General features: G+C 38.4%; 1 protein-coding gene across 1 annotated transcript; it reads left to right on the top strand.

The window, feature by feature from the left end:
* Positions 1 to 5,802: 5,802 nt before the first annotated feature.
* On the top strand, positions 5,803 to 24,024 carry erich3 (glutamate-rich 3). Its single transcript, XM_034701968.1, has 14 exons — positions 5,803 to 6,012; positions 8,894 to 8,987; positions 10,808 to 10,933; positions 11,041 to 11,112; positions 11,286 to 11,414; positions 13,616 to 13,774; positions 14,055 to 14,264; positions 15,900 to 16,080; positions 16,516 to 16,702; positions 17,003 to 17,217; positions 17,298 to 17,447; positions 17,732 to 18,094; positions 19,795 to 19,929; positions 20,022 to 24,024. The coding sequence occupies exons 1-14, from the start codon at positions 5,993 to 5,995 to the stop codon at positions 23,348 to 23,350; spliced, it is 5,370 nt and encodes a 1,789-aa protein (XP_034557859.1). The 5' UTR covers positions 5,803 to 5,992; the 3' UTR covers positions 23,351 to 24,024.
* The last annotated feature ends 49 nt before the right edge of the window (positions 24,025 to 24,073 follow it).

Below are 24,073 nucleotides of genomic sequence, written 5' to 3'. Positions count from 1 at the left end.
CTGTCTCAAACACCAGGTGTGTGCTTCCTCCTGATATAAATATACAAGAAAAGAGGGAAAAGCAGAGATGTTGGTGGATTTAAATGGACACTAAACACACTGAGCAGGAAATCTTTGGTTTGGTCTCTGTTTGTAACCTTGAAGCAGAGTTACTTGAACACATCTGCTTGTCTCTCTTAACATTTAAAACAAATGTATGACTCTTAACATGTATTATGTGGTTCTTGAATGAACTATCACAGAAATGTTTTTGTACCCTGGATTTCTTTTTATAAGAAATACATCTAACCTTGTGTTACTTTAAAAAATAGTTTGAAAGTAGTCATGACTTGTTATTTAAGGATAAAATCCAGTAAAACCAAAACCTTTTGGCATCTATCTAACCTATGCCAGGATGCACACAATCACTTACACACAAAACATGAGCATGTTTGTATGCAGATATTTTGAATTAAGCTCTGCTCAAAAACCAGTGTACAAATAATTATTCTATGTGTGTATTATATTTCATTATGCATATATGTAGAAAAATATACTGACACAGCTGGAGGGACAATCTTTTTTCTGCACAATCATCAAGGTATTTGCTTGATAGCAGTCTAAATTTAGTCTAAATCTCATGGTTCAAATAATGACCACTGTAATATATATTATAGTATTCACACACATTATTACTATTATTTTAAAATTATATAAAGTATTATTATATTATACAATGTTATATTATATTATTATTGTTTATTGCAACTGATCATGGTACTATTATATAGTACTTTTTTTACTTTTCACTTTTTCTCTTTATCTTCATGCAGTCACATAACATACCCATATTTATTTATTTATTTATTTATTTATATTGCTTACAATCTGTCATAACCAAACCATAATCTCACCATGTCAACCTGTTGCTACAGAATAATATTTGTGTACTGCCTGTAATTATAACTATTTACACAATGTGTTACATTTGTATATACCTTACATTTTTACTCTATCTTTACGTATCTATTTTCATTTTGTTTTTACTTATTCAAACTTGTTTTTGATTTGTGCTATGTCTTTGTTGCTGCAACAACCAAATTTTCCCCGGTGATCAATACAGTATCATCTTATTCTATCTGATCTTAATCATTTAAAATTATTTGACCTAGCTTGGACATTTATTTGTGGCAGGATAACTTGTTCAGTGCAGACTCCTGGTTTTCACCTTTGCACAGCAGCAGATGAATGTGTCAACCAGAAAAACCCTGAACCACCAAGGGGCAGAATATTCTGCTTCTCTGCAGAGTCTACCCACTGACTTTCCTAGATAAGTTTGACATCATGTTCAGTGTTCATTTCAAAATTAGTTACAGCTGATCTGATAGATAATAATAATAATAATAATAATAATAATAATAATAATAATAATAATAATAATAATAATAATAATAATAATGATAAAAATAATGATAACAATAATAATAATAATAATAATAATAATAATAATAATAATAATAATAATAATAATAATAATAATAATAATAATAATAATAATAACATATCTTATTTGGGGCGCCTTTCATGTCACCAAATGTCACCTTACAGATAGTAAAAACATTCATCATTAAAACATCATTAAAAACAAACAAACAAACAAACAAAAAGCAATAAATAAAAAATAAAAACTTGTGAAGTGCAGAGTGTCTGAATCCTTGTTGCCTGCTGCAGAGTCACTCATTTCAACCAAAAGAATATATCAGAAAATATTTTAAGGTCATGATGTATTTCACTGTGAAGGAGACAGACTTACAATATTTGTGGCACGTTGATACAGAATCATGGCTCCTCTTACTGGTCAGCTCTGGTACTGACAAAATACTACAGCTAATTATAAAAGTAAGAAGCAATTAAATCACAAATTATAACATGAATATCTAAAATATTGTGCTACACAATATCAAGGCAATAAGAAGACACGGTAAAAGATAGCAGGGGAGAAACACCCCTCATCCCAGACAAACATGAGCTAATAATCCAGTCATTGTTATCTGTCTCCAGAAGAGATTTATTAACCTTTGTTTCTGTATAAAGGTGATGTAGCTCCAATTGATTTCACATAAAAGATGCAACAGTATTGTCCACAGACAAATCGAAAAAGTGCAAATGACTCTGTGCTGGAAAAGTCAGTTTCCTACATTTCCACAAGAGGGCAGCAGAGGACCTGCAGCTGCACAGCTTAGCACATACTTTATTCAAGAGGTGAAAGCTGTGGCTTTCTACTCTGAATCACTGATGTCCTCGGTCTGCTGGGAAGACTATAGTTCACCTATTCATTAATACACAAGATCACCGGTTAGAGAAATGTCATGTGAATATAGCCTGCCATGCAATGAAGGAACGATGTACAACATTTTGAATGCATATTTAAATGAAACTAAAATTCATAACAGCTTTACATTTCACTATGATATCATGAAGAGACAGTAAAACATCCCTTTATGTACTCTCTTACTGATAATCGGTGCAAAAACATACACCATTAAACACACTGTCAGACACACACGCACAGATAGTGATTGCCTTAATTAGCAGTACTGTGGGAGTCACTTTCCATTACAGATCTCCGGGGATATTACTGCCAATCTGCAAGCTTTCATTTTGCTAATCACTGCTGTTGTTTACAATATATGAGGCAGTCATCAATACAGGCACCAGTTACATGATTGGATCATAACGTGTTTTCTGTTACACAGTGAGTTTATTCCTCTCATTTATGATATTACAATGTGCTTTTTTAATCACAGATGAAGCACTTTTGCATGGTTTGTTTATAAATGTAAAAGTAAGCAATGGAAACTTTTAACTTAGCCAAATGTTAACCACCATATCTTGTTATACAAAAGGAACAGCAGAGGCAAGTCTATGAGGTATTGTAAAATAATGCATTTGTTTGCCTATTATAACAGAATGTCAACTTAAAGTATGATTACAATATCCGCAGTATTTGACTGCCTCTCTGCTTTGTGTCATACGACTCTTAAGCCCAACCCACTCACTGCCATTTTTGGGTTGATGCCTATGGAAACTCATGCCACAAATGCACAGAAGAAAGCAGGAGCATTTAGTAGCCTCATCGCATTCAGACTCATCCCCCCCCCTCCCTTTAGAAGATGGGTACATGAGTTGCTGTCTCTGCTCCAACTAGAGAAAATTAGACATACACTGAGACAAATTCACAAAAGTATGGTTTCCATTTCTTGAATTTGTAAAGGAGTTGAGTCTGATGCCTGCTGATTGATGCCCACCTGGTTGCCCTGTTGGCGGCTGTTAATGATGCTCATGCATTGGATCATCATTCATTTATTTATGTATCTTTTTTTTCCCCTTTAGTATATCTGGGTATTGATTTACTTGTTATTCATCAATAGATGTCAAATTTCTATATTTCACTTAATGTTAGATTATCTTTTTTTTTTTTAATAATTTGTATTACCACCTGTTGGCTTGTCATTTTGTTTATTCTGTTTATTCCTCTTCCTGAATTTCCTTCATTGCTCTCTATTTAGGGTGTTCTCTTGTTTATGTTTATATGTTGGATCCAAACTTCATAAATAAAGTTGTATTAAAAAAAAAGTATGACTACAGTCTGAAGAATGAACTTACTTTGGTGATAAGGAAAGCTAATTTAAATTTATATAATGTATTTAAATATCTTTTAAAGACAGGATAGAAGAGTATTAAGCCTACATCTAAAACACTCTGTTATGTTATATTATATTATATGGAATATTATACGGTGTCATCTAGTGTTTTTGTTTCCTCTAAATTTTTCAATCTATAATGTTAATAAAGGTTTATGGGCAGCAAGAGTGACATTATCAGTGTTTATAAAATGCAATAAACGAAAGATTTTTAAAAAGAAAGAATTTTGAATTTGACTTTTTCTGTCCAGTTTTTCATCACATGACCCCACATGTTTGGACTAACTAACTAACTAACTAACTAACTCACTCACTCACTCACTCACTCACTCACTCACTCACTCACTCACTCACTCACTCACTCACTCACTTATAACTAATTAACTAACTAACTAACTAACTCACTCACTCACTCACTCACTCACTCACTAATAATTAATTAACTAACTTACTCACTCACTCACTAATAACTAACTAACTAACTAACTCACTCACTAATAATTAACTAACTAACTAACTAACTCACTCACTCACTAATAATTAATTAACTAACTCACTCACTCACTAATAATTAATTAACTAACTTACTCACTCACTCACTAATAACTAACTAACTAACTCACTCACTCACTAATAATTAACTAACTAACTAAGTAACTAACTCACTCACTCACTAATAATTAATTAAGTAACTAACTCACTCACTAATAATTAACTAACTCACTCACTCACTAATAATTAATTAACTAACTAACTAACTAACTCACTAATAATTAATTAACTAACTAACTAACTCACTCACTCACTCACTAATAACTAACTAACTAACTCACTCACTCACTCACTAATAACTAACTAACTAACTAACTAACTAACTCACTCACTCACTAATAACTAACTAACTAACTCACTCACTCACTCACTCACTAATAACTAACTAACTCACTCACTCACTAATAACTAACTAACTAACTAACTCACTCACTCACTCACTAATAACTAACTAACTAACTCACTCACTCACTCACTCACTCACTAATAACTAACTAACTAACTAACTAACTCACTCACTCACTAATAACTAACTAACTAACTCACTCACTCACTCACTAATAACTAACTAACTAACTCACTCACTCACTAATAACTAACTAACTAACTAACTAACTAACTCACTCACTCACTACTAACTAACTAACTAACTAACTACCTAACTCACTCACTCACTAATAACTAACTAATTGACTAACTAACTAACTCACTCACTAATAACTAACTAACTAACTAACTAACTAACTCACTCACTCACTCACTCACTCACTCACTAATAACTAACTCACTCACTCACTCACTCACTCACTCACTAACTAACTGTATCTTGGCCAGCTGCAGTAATAAAGAACTACTAGTCCAGTGATTCTCAGAACGTGGGAGTACTCTAAGGGGTACGTGACAAATGTACAAAAGTTGCATCACAACAAATTGAAAAAAAAAATCTAATTTAAACAACTTTATCAACAGCATTTCATTTTTACTTAAATGCAACATCAAATAGGGCACAATTTCCAAATTGGACATATTAATTCATAAAATGGACATGTGGTTGAAATGCTTCTTGTTTGACAGAAATAAATCAGTGTTCTCCTTGGGCCATCAAAGATACTAGCTGCCTCAATCTTTAATTATTTCCGAAAAATATTGCACTACAAAAGTATAAAATTTGTGTCATCTTTCATATCAATGAAAACATATGCATACATTTATTCATGCTATTTGTCCAGAATATTTCCGGAACATTTTTCTCACCATACAAGGGGGTGCTTGGCTGAACTTGTTTTTGAAAAGGGGTACACGAGCCAAAAAAGTTCCAGGACCCCTGTGCTAAACAATGCATTAAAAATAAACTGTGGTAATGAGATTTTTAAAATACATCATTTATAAAAAGTAAGATTTATTTCACTTTGTCTAGCAGCTAGTATGACTCGTGTTTTTTAAGTATAAAGGGGTCAGACAGAGAGAGAGAGTTGTGTGTGAGACTAGTTTCGGTGTTAGTGGGACTCTAAGTGGACACCAGCCTCATTGGTCACGTGATCTACCATGGTAACCGCTGAGTGTCATCAGTTCCGCTCTGGGAGAAGTGCAGCCTCACTGCGGCTCAGCTGACTATTTACTGCTGCACTTTATAACAACTCTGCAGGATCAATTTGACTCCACACTGGCACAGATATTTGTGAACGAAGACAGAGTTCACAGCCCATCTTTTACCTGAAATAACAAGACAGACGTGAGAAGGCGTCAGCTGTAAAACCATGAGTCACCTCAACCCGGGGTAAGTCCTAAATGTTTCATTTTATGAAGTGGAGGGAGCTGAGATGCATGTTTATTTTAATATTAACTGAATTCATGTTGTTCTATCACGTCTTTCAATTAGCAAGTTTACTATTTTTATTTCAAACCCTACAAGGGTTTACTAGAATTATACAGTGTCTTATTATTATCTTATAAAAATAAATAAACTTTACCGTCACTGCAGGGGCTTAGCCAGGTTAACAAGACTAAATTAGATTTTTACAGATGGTCAAAGTGTGGCTCGGGACCCTCTTGGGGGTCACCAGACACTATTTGGGGGCCGTGAGATTTTTTTTTTTTTGTTAAGTAATCTAAAATTTAGTGTATTGCCATTAATGTAAATATATATTTTAAAAAGTAATTCATTAAGAAATATTTATTTTCATTTTATTTATTTATTTTTAAGATATATTTTGGGGCTTTTTCGTCTTTATATAGGACAGCTGAAGACAGGAGCAGACAGCAGAGAGGCAGGAAATGTGGGGGAGAGTGGTCAACTGGCCTGGAGTCGAGCCGGCAACCTCTGCAACGAGGACTATAGCCTCTACACGTGGGACGCTTAGACTGCTAGGCCACCAGCACCCCTATTTATTTATTTTTCATTTAAAAGGACCATGCATATTAATTAACCCTTCTGTAAATATGCCAGAATTAGCCAAAAGGCTAGTTTACATCCGTAGTCCCTTTCCAGATGTTAAAAAGGCTCCCTAAAAAGATCAAGATTAAATAAAAAAATAATGTAAAATAAAATGAAAATAAGAAGGGAGAGGAGAAACCAAAACACAAACAACAACAAAAAAAGAAAAGAAAAGTACAAATAGCACCATACTATAATACATTTCTTTCATTAGTTTTCTGCCTTTCTTTAGATGACTCTAAGGTTAGGGTTAGAGTTTGGGTTAGTTTACAGTTAATTAACAAAAGTATCAGTAGCAGCGGTTAATTCATAACAGCATAGGAAACACAGCCACATGTGCATGTAGGTGGCTACTTTTCTGCAGACCAGCTAAATGAAGTATGAAGTTACATTAATCACTTCGAGGGACAGTGGGGGTCACAAGTCTTTGGCACCAATATTTTGCGGTGCGTGGTCCGAAACGTTTGAGAACCCCTGGGCTAGACAACCAATGTGTCCCAATGGAGCAAAGAAATACACCTACCTAAAATTACTCAACTGTATGCTTGGAAAAAGTCCGGTATCATGGCAACAAAGCCACTTCTGAGGCAGTATGCTGAGTCCTACTACTACTACAGGTTGACTCAATACACATGCTAGTTTCACGCTTTTGTACAAGTTGGTAAGCCAGACCAAAAATACCCAAAGTGCTTTCAGCAAATTCAACTACAACTTGTTTTGAGTGTTTCGGTGTTTTGTCACGAGTTCATTCTAGTTCCCTTTGAAAGTGTTTCTCACAAAAGAACTGAAGGGTTGATTGATACGTTTTCAACTCTCTCTTATTTTCCTCTATCCCTCTTTCCAACCCCAACTCGGACGAGGCAGATGGCTGTCTAACATGAGTCTGGTTCTGCTCGAGGTTTCTGCCTGTTTAAAGGAAGTTTTTCCTGACGCTGTAACTCGCTAAATATACTACAAGGTGCAATCCTCATGATGGATTAAGATGAGATAAGATCGAGTTCTGACGGTACAAGAGGACTGGATCGTGTCCTGTTTTGGTGTTGGGTCTTAGTCAATAATAATTTAAAACATAGAGTACGGTCTAGATCTACTATTTTTTGTAAAAGCGCCTAACGTTTGTTGAGATTTGGCGCTATACAAATAAAGATTGACTGATAGATTGATATTTCGAATTAACAATTTTAATAATTAGTCAACAGAGAATGCTAATTTTGTTTTTAAATAAAGAAAAAATTCCCCAAATTCCAAAACTCCTGCCTCTTAAATCTCAATATTTTTGGTGTCTTTACAATAACATGACTTAAACAGAGTATGTTTGGTTTGTAGAGATAATAAAGTAATTTTGATAAACTAGTTTAGGAGACATTAGCAGCTGTCAACATTGAACAGGTCAAAAAGTCAGTGACATCTTTTAAATCTCTTCTTTTTTTTGCACTGTTAGAATTCCTACAATCCTCTCTGTCAAAGGTTGATTTTTGTCTTTGTTGAATCCTGCCATGTCTACTTTGTTGAATCCTGCTATGTCATGCTTTGTTGAATCCTGCCATGCTTTGCTTGTCAAAGCACTTTGTAAACATTTCTTTTAAAAAATGTTATACAAATAAATTTATCATTATTATTATTATTATTATTATTATTATTATTATTATTATTATTATTATTAAAACAATATAAAGTTCAAACAAAGTCCTCTGTGTGCCTTCTGTAAGCAGACCTGACTCAGAGAAAGTATCATGTTATATGACAGCTGATAGTCAAACCACCACAATACAGTTAATAACACCATTGGCAGCCAAAGCTGAAGAGCTCAATAGACAAACGAGTCAGGTGCACAAAGAAGAGGCTGACAGGGTTAAGTGTGCCATCCTGTCTAAATCCTGCATGTAATCAGACACTGGTAACAGACCCTATAGTAGTGAGATCCTGTTGTCTCGCAGACAAACACTGGAGGAAATCAAACCTGTGTTGGAAAAAAAACACTTTCAGAGAGCAAGTGTGCTGCAGACCGGCCTGATGTGTCATTAATGAGGACGACAAATAAACATGGTGTAGTGCCACACTAAACCATTTGATTGAGATTCTGGTTTTCTGTTAACTGTAATCAACAAGTCTCATGTTACTCATGTGGAGGGCAAACTGACTCCCTCTTCTTTTAGAATGGAAGTTTCTTTGTCTGGGATTAATTCAGTGTGTTTCTGTGTTTTTATCTGTGTTGTTTCTGTAGTCTCATCTCAGCCTATAACAGCCTCACAGACAAACACCTAGCTGGATACTTCAGCAACACTCGCATCAGGAGGCATCTACAGAGAGCTGGACTGGTACGTAGAGGAGGAGGAGGCTGGTGATGATGAGGATGATGATCAGAGCCATACCTATCACTGTTGACACCTCTATATTGTGGTTGAGAATTTCAACAACCCTTAAATTCATTCTTCTGGATTGAGATGAACACACTGGAAGTTTTAATAACTGATTCTGACACTTGGAGAGTGGAGAGATAAACGTGGGATTGTATTGAAACAAAAAATGTTGAAGTTATTGTTGAAGGGCTTTGGTTTTCCAAACTCACGGTTATGGGAGAAAAAGGATTTTTTAAACAGTATTCAAGAAGACAAACATTACAGAATTGAACTTGTATAGTTAAACAAGTAACATTTAAAGTTGAATGTTCCTTTCTGCATATATCTTGATGTTTTTTTTACAGTGCAAAGACAGCACATCAAATGTTAAAACTGGAAAATTATATTGTTTTAAGAAAGATATATGCTAATGTTTCTAAACATGTTCCCTAAAAGAGTCAGGGACAACAAAAGAAAAAAGGTTGTGTGCTAAAAAAAAAACACCTTAAGGAATATCTTCCAGCTAATTAGGTTTAATTTGCAACATATCAGTGACATGATTGGTTATAAAAAAAAGGGGGAAATTACAGAGAGACTGAGGCTGTTTTCGAAACTGCCTACTATACTAGCAGTACATACTGATTCAGCCAAAATTCCCTTTGTAGTATTCAATATGTGAACAAGAGCAAAATTGTTTACTTCCACTTTCCTAAACCGGCCCAGCATACTGCAAAACAGATCCAACAGAGCTGTCATACTACATAATACCTTCAAACGGAGTATGTAGTGTGCAGTACTTACAGAATACTACATTTGTAGGTTGTTTGTTTATGTCTGTCAGAAGTAGAGATTGGAAGAGGTTTACCAAAAAGATTGAGAGAATCTGGAGAAATCTCTCTAAAGAGACAAAGCCGAAAACCAATACTGTGGTGACCGTGATCTTTGGGCCCTCAGGTGGCATTGCATTAAAAACAGACATGACTCTGTAGTGGAAATCACTGCATGAGCTCCAAATCACTTCAAAAAACATTATCTGTGAACACAGTGTGTTATTTCATTAACAAATGCAGATTAAAACTGTTCCATGTAAAGAGGACACTATTTTGAAACATATTGCTGGCATGACATTTGAAATTAGTGTGTATTTTTTCATAAAACATTCAAAGTTGGAGATTCAACAGTTGTCTACTACTACTGTTTTTGAATGTTTTTAATGACATTTGGAGTTTAAATAATTTGCAAACCATCAAATTCTGTTTTTAAATGACATTACCCAACATTACTAAACGTTACCCAACGTTACCCAATGTTTTTGGAACTTGAATTTTAAATGATCTTGGTTTGAGAATCAGACAAGTCTGCATGCTTGTCTTACAGGCCAAAACAAATCTGTTTATCTAATATTGGTTGGGTTTTATTCAACAACTGTTTACTGTTAAGGAAGTTTTTCAGATATAACTAAGATTGCTGTGGCTGATGTGGAGAGTAAACAAATGTCATTGCTAGGGAAATAGAAAGTGGTTCCAGATTTAAATAAAAATTTTGCATTTGTATTTGCTAAATCCTGACTTCTGCATTGATGTACAGATGAACAGATTAGATCTGTGTAGTTCACACTAGGGAGAAAAGCAGAGAGAAAATCTCCTGGTCATAATATTTTGTTAATGTAGGGACCCTTTACTCACGTCGAGGAGCTGATTAACTAAATATTATTTGGGTCTGTTTGTGACACTGTTCTAAAAAAGCCTCTCTTAATCATTTCAAAAATCTATAGAGATTGAGATTATTGTTGTTATCAGATCACCCGGAGCGGGCGTATTGTTCCAGATAAGGAGTACAGGCACAAGCTGGTCCAGAGAGCCCACCAGAGACACGTTCGAGAATGCCTGGCCCAGGCCATTTTCCACAAGGTGCTGGAGATGGAGGTGGGAGAAACACAAGAGTATCAGAGGAAACAAAGCACTGTCTGCTAAACTGTATGTGTCTTTGCATCAAATATTATGCTAATTAGATCTGTGCTCCTTCCATACAGCGTGTCCATCAAATCGAGATCAAAAGGAAACTGGAGGAGTTTGCAAGGAGGGAAAGAGTGCACAAGATCAAGGTACATCATTTACATTTGAACACTGCTCCGCTGCTCTATTTGTAAATTCAGGACTCTTGAATCTAATATTAATCTGCCCATGTAAGTTTTCATATGTTTATCACAGTTCATACATTAGGCCTTCATAAATTGCAACTTAAGAAATTATTGATAATGTCAATGTTTTTTTAAAGGTTGAACGCTCTAAAAGATATGAAGAAGAACTCATTCGCATCCTGTCTCCACGCCCGCCAACGGGTGCTCGGAGCATCCGAAAACAGCACTCTGGGCCAGAAGGGGAGCACTCTGAATCCTCTGAGTCTGTGAGTCAAAGCTGAACAGATACATTGCTTTAATATCACATTTTAATATGCATGTGAATCATTGAGGCCCCCCTTTGGCCAATCAGGAGCACCTCTGATGCACTTAATTAATCAAGTGTCTTTGACCTTTAATTATGGCCTCCACATTATGCAAAGAAGGTTTTTTTAAATACCACAAAAAAGTTCAGACATCATGTCTGAGTGAAAAACCTCAACCTTTAGTTATAAATCTTTTATCTGTCAGTTTGAGATGCAAAGGTCAATCAGAGCTGTGTTTTTCCAGATAATGATATAAGGCTTCTTTTAAATTGTAGCTCTGGTCTAGGTATTATTTTTGATGGACAAATAGATAAACAATACAGTTAGTTAAACACAGTTCAAACCAAAACCCACAATTCAGGTTCAGTTAACAAGAAATGGTGATTTGTTTCAGTGTGCATCAGGAGTTAGATAATTACCAGTGCATGCAGATTGTTGGCATGTTCACACTTCTACTTACATTTGAAGAACAGTCTCAGCCTCTGTTTGGGTTAGGGTTACTCTTGGGATTACAAGCTTTTTCTGAAACATAAAAAGTCATGGATGTTGAATCTTGAGTAAGTAAAGCAGGTAATCCTGGTCTTGATCTCTGGGTTTACCCTGTCTCTGTCATCTTTAGTCTGGAGGCATCTCACCTCGGCAGGTAGAGGCTTGTTTGAAACACATTGTACAGCAGCAGTGATCTTTTGGAAAGATTTCTCATGTGCATGTCAACACATAAACTGATCCATTCATCATGAAATATAGAAACAAAACAAGAAGAATTTTATATAATTATAGCAATGAGAAAAAAAGAGTAGACTATAAAAAATAATGTTACATAATTTGAGTTGAGTTACTACAGTTTCCCTGATGTGTCCAACAATGTGCATTACAAAGACATATGTAATGTTATTCAAGGGAAAGATGAACTTCAGGTAGCCAGCTCAGACCTGGACCCTGTGGAGGTGGTGGCTGACAGGAGAATTATGGCCAAGCCGTCGTCTCTGATGGACATTTTTTTCTATATATATTCTTGTTGAATTCTTATTTTTAAACGGAGAGGAGTGAGACGAGATTTCATTGTACTTGTACGTACAACGACAATAAAGCTGATTCTGATTCTGATCTACAGTACCTAAAACATACTAGACACGTCTGATGATACATGAGAAAATCAAAAAAGAAGTCATAAAACTATTTCTATTATTTTTTATGTTACTTGCTATTTTGTCAAATAACATAATGCAAAAAGTAATGACTTATATTAGTATTTTGGTTCAACTGAGGCTCACATAGGCAGGGGTTGCCAGTGCATTTACAAATAAATAACATTTACCCTTTCTGTCTTCACAACCTAAATTTATTAAAGTACTAAACAGTTATTATATTCCTTTTGACTTAAAAAAAAAACATGACAAAGTGGCATACATCTTCGAAGCTTAATTCTTTAAGGACTTACAAAAGATGTTTTTTCAAAGTCACATTTGAGGGCACTAATAAAGAAATCTACTGTCAGCCTTTTAACTCATCCCAAATTATAGATTTTAACAGAAACCCCACCTCTGACAAGGCAAACAGCCAATCATAGTTTAGGATTTTGGGGTGGCCCCTGGGGTGGCCAATTGGATTTCAAGGGGTGCCAGTGTCAGTGCCACTCTGCTAATGTGCCTTAACGCTAGTAGCCACTGTACATTAAGCAGGAAAAGAAAACATTAGAAAACATAGGCGTGGCTTAAAGACGTTTGGAGCGGAATGTAAACACAGCTGAAATGAGCGACAGCAACACTCAAAACCTACCAGCTCAAAGCAGAGTCATTAGTCTAACACACTGGGTAGATCCGGCGTCAGCTATTAACTTCATACACTCAATTGAATAACTTTCAGGATAAGGGTAGAGGAAGAGCATGGTACAAGCTAACAAACCAACTGGTCTCTTCACTCATGAAAAAAATCTGCCTTTAAATTTAGATGAAATCATGATTTGATAATTTAGCGTGATAATTATCTATATCAACTGATTCGAAACGTTTTTTGCGTGATAACATCTTATTTAATATCACCCAGCTCCAGTAGAGGTAGAGGTTCCTGTTTCAAAAGCCGACAGAGTTTGTAATTAGCAGACTGCTGACCTTGTGCATGTGTGTGTCATTGTGTGTTTGTGTGTCTTGTGTATGCCTCAGCCGGGCTCCTCTCGTCCCAACACGGCTCCAGGGAAGATGCAGAGGCCGGTGCGCCTGAAGCCAATCCACAGTAACAGCACCACAGCCTCTCTGAGACGCAGCTCCCCTTACAGACACCATGAGTCCTCCACTGAGAACAACCAGCCATTCAACTGCACTGTGAGATGGTGACACATGAGACACACACTTATTCATTCATCCATGACTGTCAACAATTGCACAAAGGGTTTTTTATTTTGGGTTAAGTTCCAGATTGAGACCAGTGTTTTCTAAATGTGCTCACATCGTTTCAACCTTCAGGGTGAAGAAACATGCTTTTTAAGTAGACAAACACCTACCCAAAAAACTTCTCTCTTCACTAAAAGTTACTGTTTTCATAAGCATGAAAAGAACATGATAACATCTTCTTACGATATGTCTTTGTTAACTTCTTTTCCAGGTGTACAGAGAGTCCCGTAGACAATTTAACACAACAGAAGCCCCCAATGGCCTCTCACCCTACTGCCTCCCAGTCATCAACAACTTTGTCACCCCTGTGCCTCCACCTACCAAAAGAAAAGAGAGGGGTTTAAAGGTCAATCCCAGCGGCACACTAAGAGGACGTAGACTGCGACCTACTACCGCCTCTAGTGGAGCCGACATCATCGAGGTATCTACCTCAGCTACTCAAAGTCTATCCCAAAATGTAAAATATTTGCATATCTGACTCTGTTAGCACCTACATCTGAAGATCAGTCTAGAGCTGGGCGATATTGAAAAAGATGTTATGACAATAACATTTTTCATATCAGTTGATATTGATTATTATCACGATAAATATCCAATCATTATTTCATTTATATTTAAAGGCAGATTTTTGGTCCTGAGTGAAATAAGCTCTGTTTGACAGTGTTAACAGGAAGCAGGTTTTTGAGATTTGTGTGAAGTTTTAGTTTGTAGATTCTTATTTCTCTCAGCTTGAGGTAATTTGCATAATTTGATTCAAATTTAAAACAAACATATATAAAATTCATACTGTGTGTCAGTCCCAGTATTGTTTTGAGTAGTGCACTCCAGAGCTGAAGATATTTGTCAGGTCGGGTTCAATCATAATTTCTATCATTTTACAAGGGCTCGGGTCGGGCTCGAGCTTGCAGGGTAAATGAGCCGTCAGGTGAATCTGGACTCCCCTCAGCAAGCAGTCGTGCGTCAACGGCACGAGCACTGGCTTGCGCATAAAGTAATTATACAGGACCTCTATAAGATCGCATCATTCCTCTGGCCAAAATGTAACCAGCTGAGAATGTTGTCACACTCAGACAGGGAGGCTCTACATGCTCATGCCCGCACTCTTCTGCAAGCTGTGCACGGTGCTGCAGGTGCACGACAAGATGTGGAGACTCGAAACCCAGAGCTCTGCAGTGACGAGCCCGCTTATCCTCCGGCAAAAAGAGCGAATTTTGAGGAGTGGGAAAATGTACGGAGAGCAGAGCTGACTGGGAAGATGACGAGGTATCTCAATACATTAAAACGACTGTCATGGAAGATGAAACCGATGTTCTGGGCTGGTGGAAGATCAACAGACCATCCTACCCAAAACTCGTAAAACTAGCCAGATCAGTAATGAATAATGTTGGGGCAGTCGGACTAGTAAACGGGTTCGGGCTTTAAAAAAATCTAGGTCATTCGGGTTTGAACGGGTTCGGGCAGAGTTCTGTCGGGCTCGGGTCAGGTCTAACTTTTAAGGCCTGACTACAGCTCTAGTGCACTCCCCTTTAAGATTACTAAGGGTTAAGGGCAGATTGATATTGTTTCCCACAGTGCAGTTAATGCATCATGGAAACGGTGGACATTAAACAAGTTCAAAATGCACGGCAGAAGTTGTCTCTTCTGCTCTTCCTTTACCCACATCTTGAAAGTATATTTAATTCAATGCAGTAAGGTAATGGTTAACGCTGAGTCAGCACAGTGATAGACTAATGGCTCTGCTTTGAGTCGGTGTCGCTCGTTTCAGCTGTGTATATATTCTGCTCCAAACGTCTTTAAGCCTGCTATGGCTCTCACCCTGCGACATGATTGGCTGCTTTTCTTCTTCTGTCTAATGTTGGGTGGCAACTAGTGTCCCCTCCCTTTCCACTGGTTGGGATTATAATTACAGGTTTAGATATATCAATAATTATCATTATCAAATTATCGCCCAACCCTAGAGCAGTCTCATTATTTTAAGTTTTATGAAATGTTTTTTTCTCCCAAATTGGCTTCAAATGATACAGAACATATTCCAACCAGCCTTTTTTCTTTCTAGGACCCCCCTATGCTGAGGAGCTCTGTGCACCAGAGTAGAGTATGTGTGAACATGATGTACTGCGGCAAAACGGTTCATCTCTCCCACGACCTGAGCGACATGAGGGATGAGATCAAGGTGTTTCAGCAACACTGTGGAGGAGAGAACCTGTGTGTTTATAAGGGCAAGCTTCGCGAGGGAGGTCAGTGTGGAGATCTGTGGTCCTGTTTACACCTGAGATTAACACACTTCCTGTTTGATCCAGTCCGAAGTGAGCGGCTTTAAGTAGGTGCAGAATTGAAGTGGAGCGAGATATTGTAGATGAAGAAGAGTCTGTTTACAGTGAAAAAAAACCAACCTGTAGTTATCACAGTCCACTTGGCAGCATGTTAGTAGCAGGTCAAAACAGTGCAGTTTTGTGTTTGTATACATATACATGAAGCAAATCCTGGGAGTGTACCTGTACATGCAACTAACTCTAAAAAGGTCAGCCAGTCTATAAATAACATTTTTTATGTATCTTAATTTTAGAAGGATGCTTCATGATGTTGTTCTGCAACACCAAAGTCACAGGTTGGATCAATTTCAGCTCCACAGTCCTCCTGCTTCACATCTCCACTCTCATGCCTTCCTTCAGAGACTTTCCAGTTCATTTCAAGGCGACACCGAGGGTTCCCCTTCAGCTTGACTTTCTTCCTGAATGGGCTGCAAGTTGAGAGGCTTAGCTCCTGCTGTGAGTTCAAACACAGGAAGGGCTCCAGGCTCGGAGGCAGGCATGGACACTTTGGCTTCTGCAGTGTAGAAGGCGCTTCTCCCTGCTACAAGTAAGGCCTTCTTTTGAAAGCACACTGAGGCATGAGAGTATTATATCACAGATTGTAAACATCAAAGTTAGTAAAGAGGTCGGTGGAACAATATGTGAAAAAAGTGAAGAAGTTATGTAAAGTAGGACTATAGATGAATAACAATATTGCTTGTTCAGTTAACAAGCTTATTGTGTTATCACATGCTTAAAAGGTTTAAATTAGAGTGGTATTGATCACCTTTCTAACCCTTGGCAATAAAGCAGAGTAATTCACTTTCAATGGGAAATGAGTTCTTAGAGTTGTTGCACATTTGTGTAGGTGCATCATAGCCATGGGACTGGACAAAAAGCCTACTCCTCCACCAAAGAGGGTCAAAGAGGATCAAGGAAAAGAGGAGTCAGCCATCACCCTAAAAGAAGCTCCTGAGATGAGAACAGAGAGGAGGGGATCCCATTCAGAGTATGAAACCAGCCCACCACAGGCTGACACAGAGATGCAGGTTAAAGGGGAAAAAGCAGCTGAAGCCAGAGATGGTACAATGACTGAAGTAGAAAACAAACACTTTTAAACCATTTCCCATACTGTGTGTTTCAAATGAAGTCTTCTTCCTCAGATTATGAGGAAGACTTTGAGGCAGACGATGAAGGTCCTGCAGAAGATACAGAGGCAAAGGAAAGAAAACCGACATCTCCATCTGTTGACACGGAGAGGAAGGCGAAAGAGAGAGAAGACTCTGAGACTGAAGATGACAATGAGAAGGATGGTGGGTGAAATCTCCTTTTTTAACATATTAACTGTATTTATTTATTTAAAACTGCTTTAAAAAAAGAGAAACAGAATCACTCTGCATCTTAAAGCACTAGTTTTGGCCAGTCTTTGGTTCCCTGATTTAAATCAGGCCCTCACTTTAATGTAAATTATATCGAATTTGCCATGTGTAAGCTAGTAAATCCCTGAATACTGTATACAAACAGTATATGTTAGGTTTTAGGAGAGGGATTTTCATTGTTTACGACTTTTTAACACCCTATTTATTTTGCACAAAAGACATAAAGTCACGTTCAGGTTCCAGCTTATCTGGCAGTGAGCGGGCGGACAGTGACACTGAAACCACTACAAGAGAAGAAGACAAAACAGAACAACCCACAGAGGTGGATGAAGAGGAAGCTGCTGTTCCACCAGATGAAAAAGATGATCCACAACCAGAAGAAGACCCCACAACTGAGGCAGAGCCGGCTGCACCTAAAGACTCAGACGTACCAAACAGTGCAGGGGAGAGCACGGAGATAGACATCTCTGACACCAGCGTCCCGTCTGGCAACAAGAATAAACAGAGTGACGACACCTCAGGGGAAAAGGAGGTGGATATAATGGTACATGAGAATAAACAAGAGGAGGAACAGGAGAGGGGTGAGTATGAACCCATAGATACAGGTGTGGATCTTTCACCGGAGTGAGAAAATGGTTCCATCTGGTATGGAGGTTTTTCCACTATTATCACGAGCAGAGCTGTAATCAAGACCACTTTGTGTGAGTCTGTATCAGAGCAGCTGTGTCAAAGTACTGTCAAACAGTGACACTTATGATGATATTCAAAATAACAATGACTTTGGAATATGTAATAGTGGAAAAATGACTTGCCTGTTTTTTTCTTTCTTACTCTGTTCTGGTTGTGTGTGACGATCTTTTCTTTGAGCCTTTTGGAAGCCAAACTTTATTTTTATTCAACATTTTCAGAAATCCTCTAAGATGCTAACGTGTGTGACCTTTATTAGTGCAGCAGTTCTTATTGAATGAAACTTATAAGAATCCAGTTAACATTCAAATGTGGTTCAGAAAGTAAATGGAAAATGTAAAGTAGTTCAGATCTAGTTGGAAAAGGATGATTATGACACTGATGTAGATATATACCGGTAAATGTATATACATTTTCATACTTCAGATATACTACACCACAAGTTCTTTAGTGGGAAAAAAGACAGAATTTTGCAGCTTTAAAGATCTTGTGCAAATCAACTGTATAGATTACTTACTCACTTTTCTTTCCATTTTTTAAATATTAAACTCACAACATTTTAGAACTTGTATCATGAGTCAAACCAAAGCGGCAACCTCCGGTCTCAAAATAGGAAGCCCATGTGGAAGTGTTATAAAATGCAGTTCATTGAGCGTCTATGTCGGCTGGCTGCAGAAAGACCGGAAACCACATACACACCAATTCAAAGAAGACGATCTTTACAGTAATAATAAACATGTTTACAGCCTGGGTCAAAATAACGGCTTAGGTCTGAATAACTAATTTCTCCATCAGCACACACTGTACCGGGGGTGAATTTTGTTAGAACGCAACAGTTCAGAAGATATTAATTTTACGAGTTTTGCCCAATGACATGACTGACTTGACTGACAGGTGGGCACCCTATAGCTGTTGGCGAGGAGGCTCAAAGCCCGCCTCTTTACCTCACACTAGCTTGACAGTAGTTAGGTTGAGTTAAGCATTTCCAATATGGCACCCGCCGATAATTGGCTCCAAAACAGCGCTTCAGAAACGGATGGGTGACCTCACGGATACCACGCCCATTATTTATACAGTCTATGGTCAAACCAGAGTTAAACAGTTAAACAAATGTATTTTCAAACTGTGCTGCTGCTGTTTTGTGCACAAACACTTAAGTGCCAAAGTTCAATGATTTTCTGTCTTTCATTTTTTATCACACAAGAGTTTCATTGTCATGTTCTTAAAGGAACATAATAGATCTAAAGTAGGAGTTTGTCTCTTAGGTTTGCTTTGTGTTGCCATTTTGGTTGTGTTTTGATTTATGTACTGTATATGTGTTTTTTTCTTTCCATGCATGTTTTTTTTTATAATTTTGCATGTTATGTTGCCTCCTCTAAAAAAAAATTAAAGGTGTGTTTTTTCATTTGAGTCTGTATGTTTCGTCATTTAGTTCCTCCTGTGTTTACTTTTGCATTATCCAAACCTGATTTTTATTTATTGTAACTTTCGGACATCATGAGACACCATGGGTGGCCACTATAAAGGTCAATCTGTGCTGGTTCAAACATTAACTTATATCAGAGTGTGTGGTGTGTTTCTTTTCCTTCGAAAGCCAAATCTGTGCAGGAGAAGCTTGCAGAGGCGATACTGAAGGAGTCCCAGTGCAGCTCTGAGCCTGAACTGAGCGACACCAGCACGGATGACACTGTCGAGTCCACTGGGAGAGGCTGTGACCGGGATCACAAGGGTACCAGATTATAGTTCCAAATTTGTGAACCAAAAACAACTTGTGCACTGAAAAAAATGTTACCTTACTGATTTTCTCAATTTGATTTGCAGATGCAACTGCAGAGAAAAGAGTGGCATTGATAGAAGAACCAAAGACTGACGAAGAGGAGAGGAAATGTGAGGAAGGTGTTGTTGCTTTAGCTGTAGCTGTGGCTGTGCTGGATCAGGAAACCATGCTCGAGCAAAAACAAGCAGAAGACACTAAACAAGAACCGCCAGAGAACAGTGAAACTACTGAAGAAGAGGAGGTCAAAGTAGAGGAGGAAGATAAAAAAGTTGCATTAGAAGAGGACGAAACCCCAGCAGAGGAAAGTAAATCAGATGAAAAAGAAGTCGCAGCTGTAGCTCTGCTTGCTGTGTCTACAGAGGTAACTTTCGAGAATAACAAGACCCCAGAAGCTCAAGAAGATGTAGCAGGTAAGGCTGTTGATGCCTCAGAGCATAAGGAGGAAAATGAGGAGAAGGCTGCAGGGGAGGCCGACATGCATCCCAAAGAGACAGGGCAAGGGGCAAAAAGCAGCATGGAGGATGAGTCATCGGTATCAGAGTCGAATAAAGAGACTGATGAGACAGCAGTGACGGATACTGCGGAGGCGGAGGCGATGACAGCGAGCGAGACAATGGAGATAAAAGCGGAGCCCTCAGAGGAGCGAGAGGCCCTCAGCTGTGAAGAGGCACCTGTAACTGGCACAGAGACGAGTCAGCTGGGAGACGACGAGGACGGAGCCGCGGCATCAAAAACTGAAGTCACTGAGGGGAGCGGAGACACCCCAGATGAAAAAACTGCAGATACAAGTGAAGATGATGCAAAAGAGGAGAGTGTTAAATATATTCAAGAAGAGCTGTTGTTAGCGCTAGAGGCTTGTGAGGATGACAATCAACAGGATAGTGGAGATCTGAGAGAAGAGCAGACTGAAAATTCTGATGAGAAAGAGGAGGGGAAATCTGAAGAGGAAGGGAAGGAAGAAGAAAAGAAAACAAATGCAGATGAGACAACAGAGAGTGAACATGTTGAGGAAAGTGAAATGCATGCTAAAGATCGAACAGAAGAAGAGACGAACATTGAGAGTAAGACAGAGGAAAAGACAGAAAATGTTTCAAATGAGGAGCAGGCTGAGAAAACCCACAGTGAGGAGAAAAGATGTGAAAAAGAAGAGAAGGCTGACCCATCAGAAAAGACAGAGAATGATGAGGATGGTGACTGTATCAAGAATAAAAACGACGAGGAAGAACTGATAGAAAAAGCAGCCGCAGCTGTAATAATAGCTAATGCAGCTGAGACAATCACAGCTGCTGATGAACAAAAGAAGGATCAGATAGTGAACAAAGTGGATCAAAGTGAGACAGTAAAGACTAGAGATCATGAAGAATCTCAAGAGACAAAGGTGGTGACTTATACGACTGTGGAGGTGGAAGAAAAATCTGAGAAGGAAAAAGAGCCTAGAAAAAGGACAGACGCAGACGTGGATGAAGATAGTGTGAAAGAATCAGATGACAATGTTGAGTCAGAGGCTGCAGTAAATGCAGCACTTGTGACTGTAATGACAGCAGAGATGCTAAGTACAATAGAAGCTGAAGATGTAGTGAACAAAACTGACAACAATGAAAAGGGAGATATTAATGCTGAAAATGGAGAGATTTCTACTGGAGAAGAGAGTCAACCTCAGGAGGTTGAAGGAGAGGCTCAAACTGAGGGAGAAAATGGTGTTGTAACAGCAGAGCAAATGGAAAATGAGAGAAAAACAGAAGAACAGAGGGAAGATGAAGTAACTGCAGAGTCTGTAAACTGTGCTGAAAAACATGAAAATGTCAGCGCTCAGGCTTCTGACAGGGCTGAGGCTGAAACTGAAGCTAAAGAGGAGGATGACAATGTAGAAAAGCAGGATCAATCTGGCCAAAAAGACTCAGAGCTGGAGGAATCAGGCGCTGATTTAAAAGGGGAATCTGAATCTGACATAATGCAAGATGTTGAGGAAACAAAACAAGATGAAAACGCCAATTTATCTGAGGCTGATTATGAAAACAGAGAGATCAAAAAGAGCAACAGCCAGGAAAATATCAACGAGGTGATAGTGTTTTCCTCAGCTGATCAGGTTCAGTCTACAACACCTACAGCTGCAGATTCAGATGAGACACCTCTGAAATCAGAGAGGTCCACTGCCCTGTCCGACAACCACATGCACAAGCACCCAAACACAGACGACAACACTGCTGCCGCTGACCTCTCTGCTGCAGATGGAGAAAACGGAGACACAGAGGAGGCCAGCAAGGCCTCTGAGGAAGGAGCAAGCGTCCTGCTTAAGCCTCAAGCTCAGTCAGAACAACCAACACAAGAAAATGAGGCTGATAAAACAGAGGAGAAGGCTGCTGTAGTTGAAGAAACTGCAGATGTTTTAGCCAGAGAGGATCTGGTCACAAACTGGGTAAATGTGCATCAAACATCCAAGTTTTTTGAGACATTTGTTGAACCTATGGAAGACTTGAAGGAAGTGACTACAGAAGCAAACTCTAAGGAAGAAGTGACACAACCTACAGAGCTACAGAGATCAGTGAGTCTTCTTAAGGGGTCTGAAACTGTGGAACAGGAACACGCACAAGATGTGGATGAGTCAGTGGACAAAAACAAAGAGGAAAGCAATGAGTTAGACATAGAGAGTGATGGTAAAGACGGTGAACCATGTAAAAAGGACCAAGAAAAAGATGCACCACAAGTAGAAGAAGAAACGGAGGTTCAAGGCTTTATTCTGAAAACAGAGAGTGAGCTGAATGAGCCTCTTGATGGGCAGGAAATTAGGTCAGAAGATCTCAGAGGGAGACAGGGCTCTTTGGAGGAAGACAAAGCTGAAGAGGCTACACCGCAGGATAACACAGATCAGGCAGATGTTTCTAAAACAGTCGTGGAAAGCATCGCTAGTGCACCTGTTTCAGTCACCAGTGGCAGACCTGAGAGCATCCCAGAGAACCAAACGGAGGAAAAAACTGCTGATGATGCCGAATTGAATGAAAAACCGACAGCTGTAGAAGAAGTGACCGATCTGTCTGCGTCCAAGACAGAAGAGCAACCACAGCACACAGACGCAAGTCTAGATTTCAAAGATAAGGATGAAATGTTGGAAAAAAGTCGGGAAGTTACAGAAATAAGTGAATTGACAGAGTCCAGATCAGACGACAGCAGCCAGAAGGAGCCACATCATGAAGAGATCAAATCAAAACAGTCAGACGCAAATGTCAATGGAGAGAAGAGAGACCTGCAGCTGATCCAAGACATCACACACACTCTGAGTAAAGAGCGGCTGAGCACTTTCTCAGTGGATGAAACGCTGTTTGGTCCAGGTTCGTACCCTTTGCTGGCTGCAGCACAGACAGACAGTGGACATTAGAGCAAAGGTACAGTGATGCTTCACTTGTTTCTGTCATTTCTTACAAATAAGAAAGAGAAAGTTTTTGCACAGTTAGACAATCAGGTTGAGGAGACATAATCTCAGTTTTGACAGAGGCTCTCAAGTGTCTCTGCTGGTTTCGTGTTTACACCACAACGACTCCTTGAATGGTCTTCATCCTTCAGTCACAAAAAGGAAGCATCATAATGAGTTTTGACTGCTGCATGAAATGTTTACAATAGATCATCTCTTCCTTTAGTTGCTAACAAAGGGCCTCACATGGTTTCAGTGAGGTATCAAGTACAGCCGCTATCATCTATTACATGTAAACAGACACCCCTCCACTCACACACACAAATGATTCAATAATTCATAGATGTCCAACTCCCGCAGTTTTAGTTGGCACACTTTATATTTCCACTGACTGTGCACAAGCATGGTGTTATAGTGCCTTAGCTGTTACCAGATATGTCTGTGTTAATGTCAATTTGAGTATTTACCTGCCTAAACGTTCCCATTTGTGAAGATGATATCCAAACATTGATGCAGTCAATAGTTAGGCTGCTAATTAGTGAAAGAACACATTGTGAATGTCAAATGTAGGCACTGCTGTGTGTCATTATTGCTGCTAACACTACCTCCTCATTCAAAAATACATTGAATATTCATTTGTATTACATTGTCACCTGTTTTTATTGCTAGTGTGGGTTTGTGAGGCTTTAT

This window comes from Notolabrus celidotus, chromosome 2 (assembly GCF_009762535.1).
Source record: "Notolabrus celidotus isolate fNotCel1 chromosome 2, fNotCel1.pri, whole genome shotgun sequence".
NCBI lineage: Eukaryota > Metazoa > Chordata > Actinopteri > Labriformes > Labridae > Notolabrus > Notolabrus celidotus.
The sequence above is the reverse complement of the archived record's forward strand: the minus strand, read 5'-3'. Positions and strand labels throughout refer to the sequence as shown.

Excerpts from the sequence above, each read along its gene's own strand:
- erich3 (XM_034701968.1), top strand. The coding sequence starts at position 5,993 with ATGAGTCACCTCAACCCGGG. Across the intron at positions 13,775-14,054 it reads ACCAGCCATTCAACTGCACT|GTGTACAGAGAGTCCCGTAG; the intron begins GTGAGATGGTGA and ends CTTCTTTTCCAG. Across the intron at positions 17,448-17,731 it reads AGATGACAATGAGAAGGATG|ACATAAAGTCACGTTCAGGT; the intron begins GTGGGTGAAATC and ends TTTGCACAAAAG.